At 36.7% G+C, this 23,969-nt stretch overlaps 1 protein-coding gene across 3 annotated transcripts in view; it reads right to left on the reverse strand.

Moving 5' to 3' along the window:
* The window catches only part of TTC7B (tetratricopeptide repeat domain 7B), a 130,627-nt gene that overhangs the window by 52,734 nt on the left and 53,924 nt on the right, over nucleotides 1-23,969 (reverse strand). For all 3 annotated transcript variants that reach the window (XM_009280774.2, XM_009280775.2, XM_019472515.1), the window contains exons 13-16: nucleotides 20,481-20,553; nucleotides 19,033-19,193; nucleotides 4,745-4,861; nucleotides 424-521 (exon numbers count right to left, since the gene is read on the reverse strand). In XM_009280774.2, the coding sequence (XP_009279049.2) occupies nucleotides 424-521; nucleotides 4,745-4,861; nucleotides 19,033-19,193; nucleotides 20,481-20,553 (449 nt within the window). The remainder of the gene's footprint in view (nucleotides 1-423; nucleotides 522-4,744; nucleotides 4,862-19,032; nucleotides 19,194-20,480; nucleotides 20,554-23,969) is intronic.

The following is a 23,969-nucleotide window of genomic DNA, read 5'->3' on the forward strand; positions in this document are numbered from 1 at the left end:
AGAGATTTTAATGAATTTAATTAGCAATGATGTCTTCAGGTTTTTTGAGATTAAAAGTTTTCTGAAATGTTTCTGATTTACCTTTTAAAAAGAAAATATGTGCAAATACCAAATGGACAGAAAAGCACAGGACTTAGTCAAATACGCTAGTTCAGCATACTAATTTTTAGCCCTTACGTAAGAAAATACCACTAAGCTCTGCAAGATCCATACTATCGATATTTTAATTTACAGAGAACATGGTCAGCAAGTACTTCGTAAATAGAAAAGAAAAAAATCTTATATTGCACAATGTCTATTTCCACTTATATGACAACAATGAAAATATGATTTCATTTTGCAAAATAAAACAAAAAAACTAATGCAAAATCTAGCTATGGCCAGACCATTTTACCTATTTTATTGTTCAAATGCAGTTCTTACCTGTTTCAGGATCACTGAAATCTGGTAATGTAATTGTATTAAGCTGTCGTCTATCAGCAATAGCTCTGTCTAACAGGCTGCTCCCACGTCCGGAATCACTGTAATGAAGCATAGAAATTGTAAGCTATTAAAATATAAAATTATATACTGAGGTACAAGTTGAATGCTGCCCTCCTCCCACAAAGGTTCTTGCTATAAAAGTTCTTGCTATGAACAAATTTAGTACCAAGCACCAGTAACCACTCACAGTGCATTAAGCCAGCTGCATTAAAACAGAATTAAGCTGAGCAAAACTAAATCCATATTTACTTCAGCAATTCCGTTTTCATAATTAATACAGCCACAAAGGGAATACAGGCTTTTAACTTGATTCATAGTTAACAGCTTTACAGAATGGATTTATTGTACCTTAAACTTTTATATAATATGAGGTATAGCTCTCACAGTAAGCTGAGATGGCAGATGTAAGTTTGAAAATCCACACTTTTCCCAGACTGAAGAGAAACACTAAACTCAGGGCATCTAATTTTAGGTAAAGGTGTTATAAAGATGCCATAACTACATTTCGCATAAAAAGGCATTACTTTTCTCTCTAGAGTTTTTGGGTTTGGGTGGCTGTTTTTTTTTAATACACACACATATTAACTGCCTAATGTTGAATTTGATCCTAATAGTGCAGCAGGAACATTTTGAACACTTCCAACACCTCAGGAGCCTAGGCAGTAGCAGTGGTTTTCACTGATTGCTCCTGTGGACAAATGCACTTAATTTCTACTTTAGTTGTAACTCAGTATCTGTCCCTCAGGCTTCTTGTTGATATACTTGCTGGAAAACTAGTTGCTCCTAGAACTACTATTAAAGATTCAGCGGAAGAACAGGGACTGAAGAACTAAGTGCTCCTTCTCCTTAAAATAAGGAGAGTACTGAGACACACTGACAGAAAAGTGTGAGGAACCACATATGGGCACTCCTTCTTTAACATTCTATGGTTAATACAGTAATTTCATTTTTAGGATTGTAAGTCTGGTACTATTCACTATCAATTAATACTTTTTTAAAAACCTCATTTAAAAAAAAAGCACCCCACAAACTTAAAAATAATTAAGCTTTAAAGCAATTGGGCTGTTAGCCCAACTTAGCAGAGTTGCAAACGTTTGACTGATTCTCACCGAAGAGGAAAAACTCCACAAAATTCCTAGCTTAAAGTAAAGCCTGAGAGACTTTAATCTAAACTGCAAGACTGGAATTCAGTACATCTTTCCATTTGCCTTCAATTTAAAATCCCCTCCTCCTGAATTTGAACTGAGAGAAGGGCAAGAAGCCTTTCAGCAACTCTTTATAGTTGCACGTTCCAAAAACGAGTGAAAAAGCTTCTTCTCTTTGTACAGCTGTTACTAAAATGGTATACAGAAAATTTTGCATTACCCTAACATTATTGCATGACTAATTTCCTTACAAAATGATGCCATTATAGAAATCCAGAGGAAACAGAAGGGAACTTTCTGGGACACACACTATCAGCTATAGTTGTTACATCAGTTGGTGCATATTTTCTGGTAACTGCTGTATTAATTACTTCCTCAATCCACAAGCACTAGCATGCCAAATGTTGCTGACAAGGAAAGCCAGGCTTAGCATAAGTATCTTCTAAGCACAGCACTGGCATTGTGGTTTGTTCTGTTTTCCTAATGCAAACTAAGAACTGGAAAAGAATTGAACTATTTTCTAATGAACTTCAAGCAGCAGGCTGAAGATAAACATTTAAACCTTCCAAGCCTTGCACCACAAAATAAGCTTTAAATTCATATTAACCATCTCATGAGGAAAATGTTTGTATGCCAATTAAAGACAAAAGAAAATTGTTCTAAATGAGCTGAACAAAGGTAAGTCACAGTGTTGCCTTTAGCCCTTACTTTGTGTGGTACATCTAGTTATACGTAATTTATTTTCATTATTAAAAGATTATTGAGGACACTGAACCTAATTTTACTCCATAAAATCTGATTAATTGCAAGAAGAAATGTTTAACATAAAACACAGCTTATCAAAAAAGTGAGTTCTTATCTCATTGGGAAAATGATACATCAAAATTAGTTTTCAGTCCAAATCGGAATAGAAAAAGATGTTTCAAATAAGCATAAAGGATACTTAGATCTTTGAAAAACAACATTCTAAAAAGGTTTCAAATGATTAAAAGACCTTTTATTATTGGCTTAAAGAACTGTTAAAAAAAGCTTCAATTATTTCCAGTGGGAGACATAATTTTCAAACGGTGCTTTTCAACAAAATGAAGTGTGTGTTAAAATTACAGAGGTTGGAAAATATAAGTTTTCACAACAAGGCTACATCATCATTCTTCGCTACATCTGGAGTGCAGTTGCATGAATAGAACTTCCCAGTCACATTTCAGGTTTGAGTGATAGTTGTTATCCCAGTCAGACAGATCTGGATCACCGTGATACAATATGAAGGTATTCAGCCCTTAAATTTCACACAGACCATCCAAAGAAAGGTTACAGCTTGGTATCCGTATTCACTGTTTGACATAACTCAATGTGTGATTCGTGAAACCTGTCTCCTTCCATCATGACACTTATTCACAGCTCCTATCCATTCCATTCCTAATTTGATTTTCATTTGTTACCATAAACCAGAACTTCAAGAAAAGCTTTAAATGTCAAGACAGAAAAGCAGTAAAAACTATCAGATGTGAAGTAGTCCTCGTTAATTTTTCCACTTAGATATTCTTGACGTAGAACAGTGACATGAGAGTTAGCAAACATTGCTGTTTGAAGCTGACACAGCCAAGAGTAAGTTTTCAGTCACTGCTGATGTCTGAAGGAAGCATTACTTAACGTGTATTTAACATGGCATAAGACCTACTAAGGTCTTAGCACAACAACAACAACACGTAATGACAAGCCATGATTAGAGCCCTGATCTGTGTAAAGGAGGTAACAGCAGAGATGGAAAGTGAAAAGTTGTGCTGGAGTACATGCAAAGCCTCACTGAAATTAAGCTTACATAGAAATTGTAACTATTCTGCACAGCACAGCATTCTGACAATAAACTCTTAACCCCCCCTCCCCACACACACAACCAGCCAACTAAAATAAACCACCACCCACTAAGTTAGAAGAGAAATTCTCTCCCAGGTCCCTGCTGCTATTCAGTGACTTTGAGTTGAAAACAATTCAGCTCAAACCTTTCTGGTTGCTGACACACTTGCTTTCTATAACTCCTGAGTCCTGCTCCCTGCTCCACAGCGCAGTATCAAAGTCTCTCCCAATGCACTGTGCCTGATTCGGGTCCCTTCCCCATCTTCTCCTGCCACACCCTCCAAATTTTCCTGCTCTGAACTGCTCACTAGCTCGCTGAAGAGGGAAGCAATTTTCCCCCTTTGGCCATTAGGTCAACTCTCTCAATCTTCTTAAAGAGATGCATGTGTTTACATAACAGATCAAACAAAGTAAGAGCAAAAACTGAACAGATGATGTTCATCATACTGCTATACAGGTATCTGATGCCACCTGGTACAAAGCTCTTCTGCTGCAGCATCTCTTCTCCAGAAACTGTCAACCCTTCAAACAACCAGATAGCAAGAAATTCTGCCTGTCCTCTTCTCCAGGTACTTGATAAATGTGTTGAATAGTACCAGTGTGGATTTCCACAAAGTGGCCTTCCTGTTTATTTCACAGCTTATCTAAATATATATGGCAAAGGACCTTCACAGAAGCATTTTGGAAACCCAAATAGGACTATATCAACTTATCCAAATACTTGCCAATGCCTCTGAAGAACCTAAATAGGTTCCTAAGCGAGACCTCCCTTTAAAAAAAAGCCATGCTGACTTTGCAAGCCCCTCATATTTATCCATGTGACCTGTGACGTTTCTATAGTCTTAATTAACATCTAGTCCTCCTTCATTTTATTTAGTGAAAGTCCTTGAACTAAATTTCCACTGCAGCAATATCTCCACCAGCCAATATAAAAGGCTCTATAACCCAGATTGGGGAAAAAATCAAGACAATACCAGTACATTGAGCCCCATCAAGGAGAATGGCAGAGTTACCCAATCTCTGTAATCAGTCCTCATCACTGCAGAGTTTATTAGCTTTGGCGTACCTTACTTCACAGAACTCGGGGTAGTTTCTGCATGTCCATCAACTGGTATCATTGCACTTCAGTCTCCAGATTCCCAGAGGATTAGTTTGTTCATACGAAATACCAGACCACGTAAAAGCAGGACCGCTGACCTAATACTGCCCTGAAAGGCTAATGAGAAAGGTATCAAGCAGCCTAGAATTCTACAGCATCTTACCTTGGGTTAGTGAGATTGTAGCAGGATTTCCAAATCTGGAGCATGTGTTTACAGGTAAGGAGTGCTTCATCTGGGCCTCTGCACAGGGACTCCAATTTGACTTTTGTAAACAGTAATCTAGTGAAAAGGGAAAGGAAATTAGAAGAGAAATAAAAGAGATTCCAATTCAAGCAAAACATTTTTAAAGACAGCCAACATCACACCAAACTGGAGACAGTGTTAATTTAAGTAATTGTTTCAGGAAGTAATTACAATAAAGTAAAATATCTAACGTCATCAAAGTAACAGTGCTTTTTATAAGATGGCCTTTTCAACTGGACAGAAACAATAGTTGACAGGATTTTTAAATTTTTTTTTTTAAAGTTAAGCAAGATAATATAGCTTAGTGAAATTGCAGGACCACTAAAAACAGTACTTCATTTGTTGAAGACAAGAGAGACATCTTCACTAAAGAAAATCTTTACTACTTTTATGAGAAAGGAAAGTATTTTCCATTAACTGGCTCAGATGATAGTTATCTAACATATAACTCACGGAAGAAAACAACTCAGTACTGATGCAAGTTACTTCCCTATAATATCAACTTTTATTATAGGAAATGGAAGAGGCTATACTGAAAAAGATACCACTAGACCAGATAGATTCATGGGAGGAAGTCAGCATTGGTAAGGTCAACAAGAAAATGTAGCTCCACTCTACATTATGTTGCCATCAGCAGGCACTAAAATTGGTGTTTGGCTTGAATTTTGAACATTTTGAACATTTACAAGTGACAACCTGAAGAAAGCACATAATTCATCAAATATGCAGCAAACTACTCATAACGGAAGTAAACATGTTTGATGGAAGCCACTATAAATTAATTCTGATTTCAAAGTTGATGTTTCTAACTGCAGCAGGACAAATAAAGTGCATAGCCTCATAAGATGACGACTGCATATTCCTTTTACATTCCCTGTATCAGCAGAAGGTTCTCCACAGAGATTAACTTAGACACCTTCCTGGATAATTAAAGAATATAAATGCAATGCGACAATAAAGGAACTAGTCAATTGGTATGCACATTTATAGGAGTCACAGCATCTGGGAACAGGTAATACGCTGGAAAAAACACTAATTTAAAAGCAATTTTTAGTAAATTGCAAGATGAAAGAGCACAAAGCAGGAGGAGAGGATGCATATAAAACTGTTAGCCTACTTTCTGTTTTTAAACCCAGGTGTACTCTGGCATTTTATTCCAGTGCAACCTTAATCATCCTAAGTGAAAAATTTATATGATTGGTCATATGGTTTGCGTGGGAAGACTGAGAAGGGTGTAGAGGGTGGGCATGTGTGAAAGCTCAGAACTTTCTTATCCCAAATACAAACTTCGAGGCTGCTAACAGTAACTGCAAACTGCCAGAGGGTTTTCTCAAGAATAAGAAATGACATCAACTGCCTCAGCAAGTTACAGTAGCTAAAGCTTCAGTGTTGCACTGAACGTCCTTTGCAGAAACTACCCAGCATGTAAATCTAAAAATGAATCACGCTACCTTAACTGTACAATATGTGTGTTGGTGGGACTGAGGAGGAAATGAAAGGCAGGTCGCTGAGTTAGTTTAGGAGAATGAGCACCTGTGGATAAGCAAGGTAAATAAGATCATATGGAGTCTCATCTGATGTCTTGTAGGAATGCAGAACAGAATCAAGTTACACTAGTTTAGCTTTCTTCCTACCAGTAAATCGGATTTGAGTATACAGGGAACTATATAGATAATTTAAAGTCATATTTCATTTGGCAGAACAGTCCTCTCTAGATATTTGTTTAACTGTGACTGTATCACTGGAAGAAAAAATGTCCAGGTCTGTCCATCATTTTACTCAAGGAAAAATGGCAAACAACATCCTCCTCCACTCACACTACTACATCTGTTCTACCCTTAACACGTGCGCACACACACTCCCTGCCCAAACAACAAGACCCAGGCATCAAAACCCAAACCCAAACCCACAGGAATCTACCTCATACAATCCCTTTCCTTTTTCTCTGTATGTAAAAAGAAGAGAGTACTTTTTACAGTTTGAAGAGCCTATAGAAGTTCAATTTTTTAAAATTTGTGATCATAGAACACCTTACAAAAGTTATGGAACATAATAAATTCAGAAGCACTGAATTTACAAGTCATTCTAGAAGGAAGACAATCGTAACATATACCTTACTATGTACGGTTTACAGATAGACTGAATTTACATTAACAGCCTTCAAGCATTTAAGACTTTCAGGAATTCTGTAGCAGAGAGAAGGCACAGGGTCAGTAAATCACTAAGATTCATCACGCAAGAGCTAAAAGAAAAATTGAGCAGGAGATAGAGAGGGGATTTGATTATTAAGAAATGACTTAAACACGTGTACAAAATAGCAGGAGTCTGTGCAACAAAAACGTAAGAACCTGGACTACTAGTGCAGGATTTGAGGGCAAGATAGCCGAAGACAAATATATTTGTAAGAATTAAAGCAACACATCAGAGTTTGATGCTTTTGGATGCACTTGGTACACATGCAACATCATCCCTGTTTTTTATGCATTACGGCAATCAAGGGGACTGGATGGTTGCACGTTTCCCAAAATACAAACAATAAACAAAGTATGATGGAAAAATATTCATAATTCTAATAAAGAAAGGCTAGGCAATTGTATCTAATGGGGAAAAAAAAATACACTGGTGTGGGATTATCCACACTAAACCAAAAATAATCTTTTGAATAGAAAAGGTTGCATTTACAAAGCCACACAGAGCAGTTTCCCTGGGTCCAAGAAATATTTTGACTACAAATCATAAAATAACTAAGACACTTCAGAAAACTGAGATGGGGTGTTAATAACAAAATGAAAACCTGCCAACTAAATGTTTACTTAACAAATGGGGTAAGGAAGGGAAGAAAAAGGAAGGAGGCAACAGGCAGGAGGAACACCATGTGACAAACAGGTCTCCCAAATTAACTTAATTCTTCCAAGTTCCCCTGAAATATGGCTGGAGGTACAAGTTCATAACAAGATAAACAAGCAGCTCAGGGACAAGTATTATCAGGAAGGTTTTAGAAACCATGAGGTAGATGATCTGAAAAAGGATTGTCTGAAAGTTCAGCTTCAAGCATCTGTGGAAACAACTCTTCTGGAATACAGCCTGCACTACTGACACAGAGAATTTTAAACTTTACAGGGACATTTTCACACCTGTTTTTAATACGCTATTAAAAATGGTGAAGAATGGATAAAAACTACCAAGAGATAGGATGATGAAAATCAAGCTGTACATTTTATGAGTATCATGAATTATCTGTTTGTGTCTGTTTGTAAGAGTCAGTGGTTTAAACTACTGGCACACAGTGCAGAACAAATATGACAGAGTAACCACAGCATGGTGGGACAGCACTCATGACTAAGAATGCAACTACCGAGGAATAGACAATATTCAAAATAGAAATGAAGAGCAGAACAATATGTGTCAGCAACGTGTCAAACTGGAATAAATATAACAGATAACAAGAACAGAAATCTGTTTGGGTCAAATTGTCTGGGGAAGGGAAGTAGGTAAAAACAGGTTCTGTTAAAGACATTAGACTAATGGGGCATTTGTTCCAGCATCAGTGTTTGATATGGATGCAGATTTTTAACGTTAGATAAAAATAAAGTGAATTGTATCATTTTAGGAGACTAATTACCCAGGCACAAAATGGAGAACAAATCAAACTCTCACGTGGAAGGGCTTAGTTATTCTTGGAACTAATAGCTGATAGATTTATGAAATAGCTACTGAAGCAGCAAATGACTCCATTACTTCAAGACTGTTCTCACTAACTAATGAGGACATTATAAAACAGCTGCTCATAACCTAATTCATATATTACTGGATTTTTATTTAAATAAAGAATGAAAAATCCCAAACGGGTTTATAACTAGGTCTTTGAATTTCAGCGGCATACACCCAAATAATTTGATAGCGAATGTTGGCAAAGACATCCACGATACAGCAGAAGCCTGGCATTTAACACAAAGATGCTAAAACATTTAAGGAGCCACATCTCAAGTTGAAGGGGTAAAACAATGTTCGACAAGCCAATCATTGATAACATTGTGCAAGTAAGACATCAGAAACATGCAGAGATCCTATCAAGAATAGCAGGGGACAGAGGGGAGAGAAGAGAAAGAAAAATCAGCACAGAAAGCTGCATCTTAGGTACATAGTAAAAAGTAAAGCTAAACTATACCTGAACAGGTTATTATACAAAAAAGTTACAGTCTTTAAAGGCTTTTTTGTACCTAAGTAGGAAAAAAAAGAAAATGTGTATACTAAAAACGGGGACAACGGGATGAAGATTAAGGATATTCAGGAATGAAGCCCCAACCTCCACCATAATCCTTATCTATGTTGTCTCAGATATGAAAACAATGACAAATGGAGAACTGGAACACTTTAAAAATTATTAAAATTAATACAGTCAAAAATAATCAATTTCTCAGAATTATGGAAACAGTGACACATAAGATTGTCATTCTAGAGTAAAAACTTTAAAGAAAATATCACTTCTCTAATGATGGGGGAACAGCAACTATATTGTCAATGTTTTTTTCAAGAGGGAAGGCACAGGTGAATATATAAAAATCTTAATAACATGCAAAAATTTATATAAAAATAGCATACAAAAAATGAAAGAAGTATTAGATAACATTGTTAATGGAAAAATGGGTTATAGTTCAAGTTTAATAAACAGATTGTACCAAACAACCTGTGTAACACTTACTCCAAACTAGAGCTGCCTAACAGCCAGGTTCATCAAGGTGAGACAGCTGTAAAGAGGGCAGATGCAATTCTGGAATGTACTTGTTGGAGCAGAAAGAGAAAGAGACAGTGCCATTGTACAATACCCCCGTGAGACCACGTCTGGAATGTTATACATAATTCTAACAGTTAAAAAACACACACATGAGAAATTTCAAATTGGAGCAGCTGCAGAGAAAGGCTGCGAGGGTCATCAGCTGACTGGAGACTGCAGAGTATGAAAAATACTTCATTTAGTCAGTCTAGCAAAAAAAAGCCAAGAAGAGTTACAAATTCTATCTATAAATACAGATGAGACAAGCACCATGAAGGGAAAAGAATAATTTATCTAGAGAATAATGTTTCCACAAAAATTAGCATATATAAAGACCATACAGACTATTAAAACATTAAGGGTGGAAATTAGGTCTCAAGATTATAAATGAAATTGTAGAAGAGACTGCTTCCTCACAGTTTGTTTTGGATAGGCTGCAGAAGAGGTGGAGCAAATAACCTAACTGTTCTTAAAATACAGTTGATAAGTTCATGAAAAGTATTACAGATAGGACAACTGTAATAATGGAGCCTTGTGACTTCCAAGGTTCTTGCTAGTACTCTATTTCCTAATCAGTACAAACTATCTATTAAATCATGATCTGAAGCTTTGCCTACCAGCCAGTCAGTGTAATTTGTAGCATAGTTAAGAACTTGTGAATCTCCAAAACAAAATCACTGTCTTAATTATGCCTCCTTCTTCTCAGCCAGCCTGTTTCACTTTTTGAAATAAAAGACCCAGATGCTACAACCACCAATCCCCTTCCACAGCAACACTCTTATAATGTCAGGAGATCAAGAGGAGTTAATTTGTCCAATACTGGCTTAAGTTTTTAAGGATATTTCTATCCTGTAGAATGAAGCAAAAATTCAAAGTAGTGGAGACCAAGCTCTGCTATGTGACAAGTAACACTATTAGTATTGAGAACTCTTAGTTCTTTCAGTGAACAGGTACTGCTCGCCTTGGGTGTCATTTTAAAACCAGCTGCTTTGCTTTTGGGATCAAGTAAGCAGTTTTCACAAGTTGCTGTGCACCGTATGAGCACACCAGCTTGGATCAGCCATAGCTGGATATCTGTATTCCACACGCTACTGCATGGAAGAGTCCTGCCTTTCATTCCCCAATTCTTTCTTCAAATCTGGCAATATGACATGCTATCTATCATTCTTCCACCAGATCTGCCTGCTAGAGCAGTGTCACTCAATGCAGCAGTAATCAGGAATCTCCCTGAAGTCCCTCAGACTAAGAAACCTTCTACAGCAAACTTTTAATTCCACTAGACTACTTCTTCTGAAGGGTCCATACCCCCATATCCTGATAAAAACTGAACAGAATGCTCTATTTTCAGTTAGGATTGGGAGTAAACTTAATTATTCTTCTCTTACTATAGAAATTATTTACATTGTTCAGGGCTTGAAAAATATAAAAAACCTTCGCAAATTCAGTTTCTCTTAGTCAGTATGTACTATCAGCAAGTGCCCTTCTGAGAGTCTTGTAGTTACTCATAAATAAATGGTTTAGAAGAAAAAGGTTAAAATTAAAAGGAAATCCTAGAGTTCCCAGCGTTTACTTCATTCACACTGCAGAATCTGACAACAGTTTACTGTCTGCAAGTTTGTAGCTTCTTTTAAAAGGAGGAGGTAGGGCTGACTGCTTTAAGACCCTTCACTTGGGAATTCCACTTGAATCCAACAGGACTCTAATTTATGTGTAATATACTCTCTTAATGAAAAGATCCTTATAACAGCACAGTAGGAAGCTTTCCAAACAATTTGTTCAGCAGCATGGCTTAATAGCTCTTAAGCTGGATTTCTTTTTAAAAACCCAGCATATAGCTATAGGAACAAATACAGCCTTTGCACTCTAGCGTGGAAATGAATCATAGAAATAACTGACCAAGAAGCAAATAAGAATGCCAGCAAACAGGTAATTGAATATAAGCCCCCAACGAAGCAATTACGCTCAAAATAATTAACACAATCCTTTCTAACAGACACGATGCAGGTGAGTCTCTGTATAAAGCAGTGATAAACGATACTGAAATATTTTGTGCAGTTCTTGTTTACATGTGATGAAAACTGGCTACAGTTCAACAGCGCAACAGATAACTTAAAGGCTAGAGAACGTGCCCTACTGTCAGCAAGTACGGTGACGTTCTTATCAGAAAGGACATTTGGAGGTGACCTGACTACAGAAGCTACCATCAGAGTATGAAGTCACCCGTATTACAGAGTGCTTAGTAAAGAACGATATAAAAACCAATGACTGGAAACAAATACGGGATCAACTCAAGAACAAAAATACAGTCTTAATGAAGAGTGCAGCTGAAACACTACAACAAGCTACCACATGCTGCAATGGTTTCTCCAGTTTTTGATGTGTTCTTATCAAGATCGGACGTCCTCTGGAAGGTATGCTTTAGCTAAATCTATATTAATAGAAAAACTATAGCAAATTTGGCAACTTCTGATATATAGAAGGTCAGGAGTTTTAAAAATTTATCTTCTTGGCTTCAAACTCTGTTAATTTGAGCATCCAGTTTTGACAGCTGTCCCTTTAATGCTTGCTGTAGAAAGCTTACAGCTTCACGTTAGTCAACTCCAAACCATCTGCATGATCATCAAAACACAAAATGACAGAACTGCAAAAATTTAACCTACAAGGAGAATAACAACATGAAACTAAATAGAATATGACATACGTATAGTTTTATAAAGGATTTACCTACACATTCAGTGATTTTAGGTGCATCACTTCTATCACCATGATAATCAAAGTACAAAAAGAAATTCATAGAGGTGTCTGCTGCAATTGCAAAATGAACCCTTGCACAGTCAGTCTACTCCATTTTGTGTATTCAAGGAAAGTTTTATTATCAGGAAAGATATAAATATAAATCACTCATTACGAAACATGAAAAATCATCATTTGTAAGTACCTTGAAATAACTTTTTGGATGACTGAACAAATTAATCTTATTTCCTGGTGATTTCTTTTGAATTCCTGTGACATTGTTACCCAATCAATTTGTCTCGCCTTATCCTGAAGCCAGTTTCTTCTTTCCCAATTAATCATATCTGCTTCTCATTTTTGTTCAAAGTGTCAACAGCCAGGAATGAGTCTCAATTATCCAAGCTGCATTTGCAAGCTAACAAGACACAATTAATGAGAAGAGGTTACCGAACACAACTATAAGCAATGTCTACTTAGGGTTTTTTTTCAGCTGCTCCTATCAATCCAGTTCCTTCAGGAAATCCAATTGACTGAATCACTGGATGCCCAACACTGGCAACAGGAGGTCAAGCAACCAACTCTAGTTTTTGTAAGAACTCCAGAAAATCATTTAACTTAATAAAAAAAGTCTCCTAAACTGTTTCCCAATCAATCACCAAACATACCCAAAAGATGTGAAACCTGTTCCAAGTGATTCAGGAAAAGTGACAGATTTCTATAGTGCCAATATTAATCATAAGGGTAATCTCCTCCAACTTTGGTTGCACAGATCCCCAGTAGTGGGAAGCCCATATATAGAAACGTAGATGAAGTGAAAATAGGCAGTTCAGATTGCTATTTGAAGCCTGACTCTCAAACAAGCAAAAGATGCAACAAAAACAGCCCTTCAAGCTCCAAAATAACACAATTTTGTGGGAACCATGAGTAGGTATCTTTGGTGTGCATTGGATGGCCTACGCTGCACCCTTTGAAATACTACTCCCCATATATTTTTTCACAAAGCAGTAGCATTGCTTCTTTGCAAGGAAAAGCAGCAGTCAGTCCTGTGAATTTTGGTGGAGTTTATGTATACTGTATTCCATCTTATGAACTCAATGTCCTTAAGAAAATGTAAATCTGTAAACTATAATGACAATAGTTTCTGACTAAAGCCAGAACAAATTAGTTATACTTGAAAACTTTTTGTTTTCCTGCCTTGAACACCCTGCGGCAGCCACCTCATGACCCAAACCGGGACTCTTTCAATCAAGTTTCAAAGAAGAATCTACAGCCTAGCAAATATAATTCAGGGATAAGACCCTGAGGCCAATAACCAATTGGTTATATAAAGTAATATCTACCTATCAACAATGTCTTTTTTAATGGGCCATTCTGTAAAAGCACGTAACAACAACCAAAGCGGGGGGGAAGACAAGCCCAGCAGGAAAATAAAAAACACAAGCAACCGATACTGTCTTTCATGACTTACAGAAAAATGATTCCTGAGAACAAATTCATTTAACTCCCAAGATGGACAGGATCAAAATGGAATGGATTTGAAAAAGCACGTTGTCAAATCTTGACAAGAACCTGAAAGACATGATTTTGGCAAGCCTAGCAGATCACTATTTCTTGTCCAATCATATATTACTGCCCTTTCCTCAAATAATTCCCAGTGCTCTACTTATCAAGAAAAAAAAAAGTTTAAGTTTAACCAGCACCACACACTGTAGCGCAACTACAACCGACCTTAGGAAAACACAATAGTGTAGTCTATTCCCTTTAATTGATAAATACACCCCTGTCCCACAAAACATCAATGTATGTATCATCATACACTGCACGCACCAACCAGCTCTTCTGTTATGCCCACCCAGACAACTCCCAGAAGGAAACAAGTTTGTTAATCAATGAACTGAGAGGGATGTTAAAAGGCTCTGCGATTCCGGGAAATCTAATGTAGCTCAAAAGAGCCCCTGAGGATCAGGAAGGAAAGGATTTAATAGTTTTCAGAGGAGTGACATATTGGCCTGATGCTTCTGTGAAATATGCTTGGAAGAAAAAAAATTTCCATCACACTTCAACAAATGTAAATGTTTAAACTGTGAACTTAGTCTTCAGTTGTCTTCAAACCTGTTACCATATGTCTTTCCTTTTTGAGTGTACTTCACATTAAAATAACATGCTTGCACTCCTCAAATAACCCATCTGCTGTTCCCTACTTCTGCTACTTTAAAAGCTTGTCAGCTGCTATCCATTGCAGTTCAATTTTCAGCATAAAATAGCAATTAATACTTATTATTTATTTTGCCTAATTACACTAATTTCAGGCACTATACTCGTCTTTAAGTGCCCCAACACTTGAAATAACAAGGGAACCCCAAACAGCTAAGATTAAGAAAACAACATCACAAGTATTTCATTAAGAAACCTAACTCTGTCTCCCTTGACTGAGAATCTACTTATGACTAACCATGAAGTAGAAATAGATAAAAAGTGTTGTTTCAAGATTTCATATCATTCAGAAGTCCACTATGATATAGATTCCTTGTAACAAGCAGATAAAAAGACAGGAAAGAGTCATGGGAAGGAGTCTGTAAATAAGGCTCCTCAGGTAATTGCACATATAACTGTACTATATATATTGCACGAGATATACAAGCCCAATATGAACCAATGCAACACAACCACCATTACTTTGCATCATATCTCTGAATACACCTTCAGACTGTAATGCACACCTCTGGGACTGCTTATACATTCAGAGTAGACAATCACTGGATTAAAATAAATACAATTCAAGGAAAATCCAAGCAGCAAAGACCTCAAGCCTCCCACATAGTTAAGTACTCTAGTGATTTAGGATATATTGTGGCTCCTTCCTGCCTACTCTCTTTGCATTCAGGGCAGCATGTCCCTGCTTCTGTTTCAAGAGGAGAAATGGATCATCTCACCCAGTCTCCCATATAGTTTGATGGTTATGACTCTGAGCTGCATCATCTGTGGGTTCAAATCCTGTCAAGCTGGAGAAGAACTGAATTTTGCATTCCTACAACATGGACAAGTTCTCTAATGAAAGGTGGGGAAAAAACAGTGTAACTTTAGATGAATTCAAATGCAGTAGGACCTGACTGAGATTAACTATTCAGATTTTTTGGTGCTGGCACCTTACTCCCACCCATGTCACCAGAGCAGGGTATTCATAATCTTTTCAATAATCTTAATCTGTTCAGTAATCTTTTGTCTAGAAATCTTTTTGTCCCTGGATCAAAGCACTCTCAGATTTCAGGAGGCTTCAGAGGTTAGCTAGCATTTAAAAGTAGATTGATTGTATTGCTCTGAAAAACACAGGTAACTTGTTTATAAGTAGAGTGGTTACAACCTAGCATTTTAAGCTTACAAAAAGTTTGAAATGATAGTGCTATAGATATTCAGCAAATATCTTGCATTTTGATTATTTCTGGAAAACATTACTACATACCTATTTCACTTTTAGAGCTTTCTTAGATTTTCACCAATAGTTTTTCCTATACCCCTTAAGGTCTTAGAGCAGATTGCGTATTTATGCTGCCAATATAATGAACAAAGGAAGAACAATCAACTCTCCATTCAAAGAAAAAGCTGTACCTTGCTGCTAACAGCACAATGTGATGTTTGCTCACAATCCTTCCGCTCCTTTAGATAATGATGGGACACAAGTCTTTGGCTCTGAGGAATTTCTTTCTACTTACTGACCTAGAGGCGCATGGGGCAAAATCATTATCTGATTGGCCATGTTTGTTCAGCAGCATTCTAGCTTTATAGTGCAGGAAGGTTAATGCTAATTTAAGATACGAAGGTATGCTTGCTATATACCTCAAATATTGAACATGAATTCTAGGAATGCATCAGATTTTCAAAGGTTAAAAACTGACAGGCAACATATTTACTAATTGACTACAACAGAAGTGCTGGAAAGTATCCACTTCTCAGCGTGACTCACAGTGTATTCTATGACTTCCTTGCAACCTCTGGCATTATGCAAATATGTAGCATTATAAACTTCTGAAAATTTATTTTCTTCTCAAAGAAAAGCAAAACAAAAAGAACATACAGCTGTGAACAGGGCAGGACAGCACTCAGTGCAGCAGTGCAATTACAGCATACAGAGGTATGCGGATAAGAATAACAATAGAAGAAATAAGAAATAACATAAGTCACAAGCCCTATGTGTTACTTTAATATTTTCCAAGTACAGACATTTATTATGCTGCAAAGCTATCAAAGTATCATTTTGCATAAGGCTGAGGTAATGGATTCATTCCAACAGAAATACAGAGAACACCGAGAAAAGTCTTGTACTATTTAGCTTACTGGGATTGCAGACGTAACCAAAAGATAAAACATAAAACATGATGATATTTGAAGTGTTTACAAAAGCCAATAAAATACGATAGGCGAATAATCAAATGTTTCAGTATATCTAAAAATTAGCAAGCCTTAGAGGAACACAAGAGGATCTCTTCCCAGTCTGCTAGAAAGTACTGTGAGATTGTACTGTTTACAGATGTTGCAGAATAAGAAAACAGAAACAACAATACACTAAGCATTTGTGGTGTATATCTTATATATATATATATATGCACATACATGTTGTCAGCCATTTCAAGAGCACCAGATATAGTGCACAAGAACAGATTGTAAACTTGAGGTTTTGCTGATAAATCCTTGCAAAAATAACCCAGTTACATGAAGGAATCAATCCAAATTTGTATTATTGACCAGATGTGTCTGTATGGCTGTCGGTATCAATTGCAGAGAGCACACAAGGAGTCTCAATCATATCCTTGACTTCTCTGGGAACCAGAAGTAACCTGACAGCACTAAAAACAAGACTCTAAAAGACTGTCTAGATACACAGAGCTGTGTTTCACCTTGGATCCTTCAGCAATTGTTGCCACATCTGATGGCGATTCCTACTGCCAAGATATTCCTCTCAAATTCCCTGATCTGTACCAGTAGGTTGTAACATAGTACACTGTATCACCACGGTGTTTGTATTATACAACAGGACTAACAATTTAGAACCACCATTATGACCCATATGATTAATATACTTACTTATATTAATAGAAAGATCAGTACTTTTTAAAACAACTCAGGCAACATGTTTAACCACAAGATGCAATTATAAACAAGTACAGAAAGGCCGTGAACCATATTTGAAAAACCCATAAATACCTTTTGAATGCTCACAAGAGTAATTTTAAACATTTTACTGAACGATCCTTTGTTCTCTTATTACAGTAGGGAGAACTGCAGTTTCAGAAATACTTCTTCTAGACTATTCATATTCTGAGAGATACAGCAGCTTCTTTGTCATTTACATCGCCACTAAGTGGCAGAAGATGAACCAGTAACAGACAGAAGATGACAGATCACGGTGCTTTGAACATATTTGTTTTTAACAATAACAGGGCATAAAATTAGGTAGCTGATACTTCAATTGCCGCTCAAACCATGACTTACTGACAGGTCCCTCAGACCTGAGGAAAGCACAGACAGGTTTGGGAGAGGAACTGCTAGATAGTTCTGAAATCATGAAGCATGTGTGGAAGCCCCTAGTAAGAACAGAGACAAGTTATACGTGTGTGGATAAACCAGGAAGTGAGAAACAGCAAAAGGCCACAAAAGCAGTTGCACAGAACTGGCTACCAGAGACAGAAGTTCTGAGGAGCGGCGATATCAACAGAGGTCCTGGTCAGATTTATGAGGAAAAAGGCAACGGTACCTTATATAGACAGCCAAAAAGAGGCATGAAATGTCAAGGAACAGGAAGGAAAAAGACTATAATCCCTATTTTCAAACTAATAATTCTTAAAGAAATCATATTTTTTTGGTATGTTGATATAGTAACAACTATACTGATTGATACTTCAAAAAATTGTCTAAATAAGCATTTAGGATATTTGTAATACTATGGATTACAACCTTAGCGACTGTTGGTAAAGCATCGGAACGGAACATTGGAAGTTAATGGAATCTGTCCCTGAGATATTTCGCTGTGAAGCGTTTCATCAGATTTTCATAAGAAAATAAATAATAACAACAAAAAAAACCCCTTACAAAAGTATAAAATCCAAATGTATTTTAAGATATACTTAACATGAAGAATAAACACAAAGAATGATTTCTTTCTTAAACAAAAGGAGAACATCTACCAAACGTGCTTCTTCCCTGTTCACTTGTTTAGTTATCCATCAGCAAACTTCAGATGACTGGTTATTATACAGGCAAAACAGGAGATTCTCTGTTATGGTGTATTTTACAGAATAGATTCCATACAATATGCATAGAGTTATCTGTAGGATGGGATAAATCTATCCTAGCTAATAGTAAAGTCCTGTTTACCCTTCTTAGAATATTGCATAGAAACAGAAGACAGAAAAAAATACTCTAAAGCATGCAACAGGGAGAAATTATCTAAACAAAGAGTCTGTAGAAAAAGACAAAATAAGATCAACTATCCAGCTCTAGCCTCCCTTCCAAAATGAAATCCTTAATCACTATTTAACAAGCCTTTAATAAAAAGCAGACTTGCATTAAATGGGCAGGGGGGAACACTTGGAAAAAAACTCAAGACCAATCTTCAAATCCACCCCCTCTTGAAAGGAATGAGATGAGAATCTAAGAAAAATAAATATGAGAGAAAGCATAGAAAGCAAACATGACATTCACTCACATAAAATTTTCTGGATATTCACTCAAGGCCATATCAATGATATTCAAAGCATCATGATAGTGTTTCTGGGCTGATAGCAAGAGTGCAAGGAGATGAAGAGAGTTGGCATCATCTCCTTGTAGTTGCAGAGCCTGACGAACATAACCCAAAGCTTCTGGTATCTGATTAAAAAAAGGCAGAAAAAGAAAGCATCACTATTAGAAGTATTGCCTATTACTTGATTGCACGTCCATAAAATTTTCAAAATATTCACCTGGATACCATGTAGAATTCTATAGACTCCTGTAAGACACTACTCAGAAGTTTAAAATGGACCTGATGCTCTACAGTGAACAGTAAAAATTAAATAATATATTAGCCCTGGAAAATAAGATACAAGTTTTAATAAAACAGTTCCCTTCAGCCCTTAAAAATATTCACTTACTATTCTTTTTTCAAGTATTGGTTGTATTTCTACATGATTTTGAAAATATTTTAATTGTAATACATTAACTAAAATGTACAGCTAGACTGCAATAGTAACTTTTCTTCACATGGAATTTCATTATCTCCTCAGCTGCATGTGCTTTTGCTCAAAATAAGTACACTAAGTGTTAAAAACAGTAAATTTAATTAAGCAACATGAGAAGTTTGGAATTCAGAAGTACAGAGTCATAGCCTGCTACTGAAAAATATTTTGTGCTATTAAAGTGACAATCCATTCCACTCTAATGCGACATAGTCCAATGTCTCTGCTACTCATTAGCAATGAAAAGTAGTCACCTAGAGTATGTAAACTACTGTGCTCAAAACTACTTCCTAAAATAAACATGACACAGGAGAAGGCTTACCATGACATATACAAAGCAGCTCCACGTTATCCAAATTCATGTGATATGTGATAGAATCCTAAATCCCTTAAACATAACAGCTGTACAAGTTGGACCAAGCTCTGATCTCTTTTACAGCTTTAAAGTATTTTCCAGTTTTCTTAAACACATTTTTGTAATTTTGTTCACAATAACCAAACCTCCTTCAAATATTCAGAAAAGGCACGGATCTTAGCAGATACTCAAGATTTAAGCACTGTCAAGATCATTAAAAACTAGATTCAAGAGTCCCACCCTCCAGATAACCAGTCTGAGCAGAGATTACACGTAATAGGTAAAAACAGGGTGAAAACTGACTTTTTTTTTTCTCTCCATCCAGCACCATAAATGCTGAAACAAATAAATTGAGTGACTTATTTCTAATCCTTGAGCTGGAAATATTGTGGCAGAACTCTGGAGAAGTGTACAAGACTGAAGCTGTTCAGAGAGAATATTTTGTTTTTTTTTTCCATAGATATGCATATATGTACAAGGAAAACCAGGTTTTTATTGAAGAAATCTTCATCTGTATCCATCAACAGATACAAATTCTAATCATCATATGACAGTGTGAGGCTGCACTTTTAAAACACAACTAACCTGTCTGGATATGGCAAGCTGCAGTGCCAAGTAAAATGCTGCCAGATGATCTGTTGGAGACAAACTGTGAGCCCTTAAAAATAAAGAAACAAAACAAAAACCCAGTGAATTTTTCCCCTGTTAGTACAGGTTAGACATACACACAAACGCATATATATTCATGTACCCATATTCAGATCTCTTTGACTACATGTATGCTCATATTTTGATATAAGTGGTGTTCATTCTAGTGACTTTTCTGTCACTTTTAATAGAAAATAATTATGTTGGTTTTAATAGAAATTATGTAATTTCAGGATAAATCTTAAAAATGAGCAATACAAAATGATTCAATTAAAATACACTCCTAAACAAACACTACATGTAATTATCTAAAAAAAGGAAAAAAAAGTCCCAAACAAAAAATCCCCCAAAACAACATGCCTTCAAAGACAAGAATCATGGTATCTGCACGAGAAGTACCCAAGCAATTGCACCGACCCTGACCAGACTGGTTCTGAAGCACAGAACTCAAAGAGGAAGAGTAGCAGCAAAGTAGATCAGAGTTTTGTTCATTCTTTAGACTCCCAAAGTTTAAGCACATTTTCAGTCCAGCATACTAAGCCTCCTAGGAAGCCAGTTACTTCTTGACTTTCAGTTGCTTTGAGATTAAGTTAGCAGAGCACCTTGCTATGCAGCAATCAATGTAAAAGAATCTAGGCTGGACAGCTTTATCATAGCATTATAGTAAAAGGCAGCATAAGATCTGATTCATCAGGAACCTCTGTCTTCTCACGTCTAAAGAGACAGCTCCATCAGTTTAGCAACTACACCCAACACATACCAAAGTAGTTTAACTTATTAGGAGACAGTTTCATATTTTGCTAGATTTATCTCTAAACTGGAGATTGGAGTCAAATATAAAGCCTAACAGGGTCCAGAACCAGTCCTTTTTTAAATTTAAGTTCACAAATTAAGCAAGACTAAGTGAGAACAAGAGATCTTAACTTAGAGAGTACTTGTTCAGGCACCCAAGCTTCAGTTAGTGAAAGAATAAAGCTGTTACTATCTATCAACCATTTGGTGAATTCTGTGAAACTTCAATTCACACCAACCATAGGAAAAGCACTGAAAGTCTTCCAAAATAATAATAAAAAAAAAGTTAGTGAAACAAACACCCCCTCAGCACTGTGTGAAGATGGCAACAAGCACCTTCTCAAATGGCCACTATCACAAACTGGTAGCCTTGAAATCTGGCATAGGCAAGGGTCCAAAACATAACTGTATTTCTTCAAGACCTCTATTTCTTCAGGACTTGGTCCTCTAGGTAATTGATTAAAAAACCCACAAAAAACAAAACAAAAAAACTTGGCAGATCAAACTACTGAGCTCAGTACAGCTGCTTGTTCTGTAAACTGTGTAGAAGATGAATGGAGAATTTCAACTTCCACCTCCTGGAAAACATTTATTTTTAAGATGTGGGAAGAGAAAGTGGGCATGACTGGTATGCTGAGCATAACATACGCTCTGTGGTAACAAATTTTCGGAAACATCCTATCCTTATGTTATCAACACAAGGAACCAGAAACATTATCAACCACATTGAAGTGTATTTCCAGTACAGCTGATCTATCAGGTGTGAGTCTCTCTATAAACACAAGTGGGGAAACGTTAATATGCAGAACAATCACATTTCAAAACATACTTTTTCCCTTCTCTTAGAAGGTAGCTATGCGATATTTGATATGCAGAAACTCTGTTCTTTTCGTGGGCCAAACCATTCTATTCAAGATTCTGTGTGGAGTCCGAGCTACTCATATCAGCAATCAGCTGATACTCCTATCACTAACAGCAACATTAGCAATTCACTAGAGTTTTCAAAACATATACCCTCCACATTATTAAAACCTCTGAAAGAGACTTTAATTAAAAGCCTATGCACAAGTTCATTCTGAGGAAGGCCAGCAGAAAGGATGAACATATAACTTAACATCAATACCCTGGAACATGCACTCAAAAATACAAAATATTGTTTCTAGGAGGTTGTATCAACTGGAAAAAGAAAAGAACAAAGAAAACCCCAAGGCATCAGAAAGATGCATAGAAATCATGTGCAATTAATCCTTATGTTCCCAAGACTTTCTGTGTATAAATTTATATTCTGCTAGTTAGCACAAATATTTCAAAGCTCCATATCACTACAAAACTGAAGTTCCACTCAACCTATATAGCTCAAGGACATCTGTAATGGTTCACTGAAGAGATGCTAGATATGTTTTCAGACTTCAGCTGGCACTATTCGCTGCTAGGAAGTCTTTGAAACGGAACAGTTAAGAAGGTATCAAGAGGCTTATTTTTCAGCTGTAGAGAACGAAACAGAAAAGTTCCTGGGTGAAAGATGACATAACACAACCAAGCAACAATATTTGAATAGAGAGTGTGAAAGAGTAATTTCGCAGTGATAAGAAGCTGAATATAATTTGAAAAACAGCTCTCCTAACCTACTGTGTATTGCTTATTCTCTTTTAACTCAAACCACATATTCTTTTTCTAGAGCAACCTAATAAAATATTACCACAATAAGCAATATGCTACCTATAAAAGCATCCTCATATTTACAGGTGGTCAAAACGCTGCACAACCTCAAACCTCAGAAAATGGAAATTTTCCAGACAGATCGATAGCAGGGAACAACTCTCAGAATTTTGGGAATCGCTATACTAAACTGGAGGGTAGAGTCAGCAAGCACTGAACTGGAATGGACTAGCTTCAGGCTATGGTTCATTTCATCCCTTGCTGTTTCAAAGAAGCAGCAGAAGAAAGCAAAACACTATTAGAACCTCAGAAGTAGTGAATGGGTAGAAATGGTGAGAAATGGTTAGCACAGTATTTTTGAAACAGTGATGCTTAAGTCAGTGGTAAGAGGGATGGGTGAGGAACTAAGGTACAAACCAGGAGGTAGAAAGTTCAGTTTCAACATGGAGAAAGAATGCTGAAGTAATAAAAAGTATTAAAACCATTAAGGAACAGGAAGAGCAAAAGATATGTTAAAACGTATTTACATACAGAGGAATAGTTAAGACAGAAAAAAGAAGGACCAATACATACCAGTCTCACTCTAAAGATACCTGCAAAACACTTTTTCAACCCTATCCCCTCAGATGCAAAATCACCAAGAAAAACCCCAGACTTCTCATTCACATTAATGCACAAATCAGTTTCCCTAAAGCATTTAAGCCTATCTCACTGTCCTGGTTTCGGCAGGGATAGAGTTAATTTTCTTCCTAGTAGCTGCTACAGTGCTGTGTTTTGGATTTAGTATGAGAACAAAGTTGATAACGCACCGATGTTTTAGCTGTTGCTAAGTAGTGCTTACACTAGTCAAGGACTTTTCAGCTTCCCATGCTCTACTGACTGAGAAGGCTGGAGGTGCACAAGAAGCTGGGAGGGGGCACAGCCAAACTGGCCAAAGAAACATTCCATACCATGTGACGTCATGCTCAGTACATA

This window comes from Aptenodytes forsteri, unplaced genomic scaffold, assembly GCF_000699145.1.
Source record: "Aptenodytes forsteri isolate BGI_AS27 unplaced genomic scaffold, ASM69914v1 Scaffold193, whole genome shotgun sequence".
In the NCBI taxonomy this organism is placed as follows: Eukaryota; Metazoa; Chordata; class Aves; order Sphenisciformes; family Spheniscidae; genus Aptenodytes; species Aptenodytes forsteri.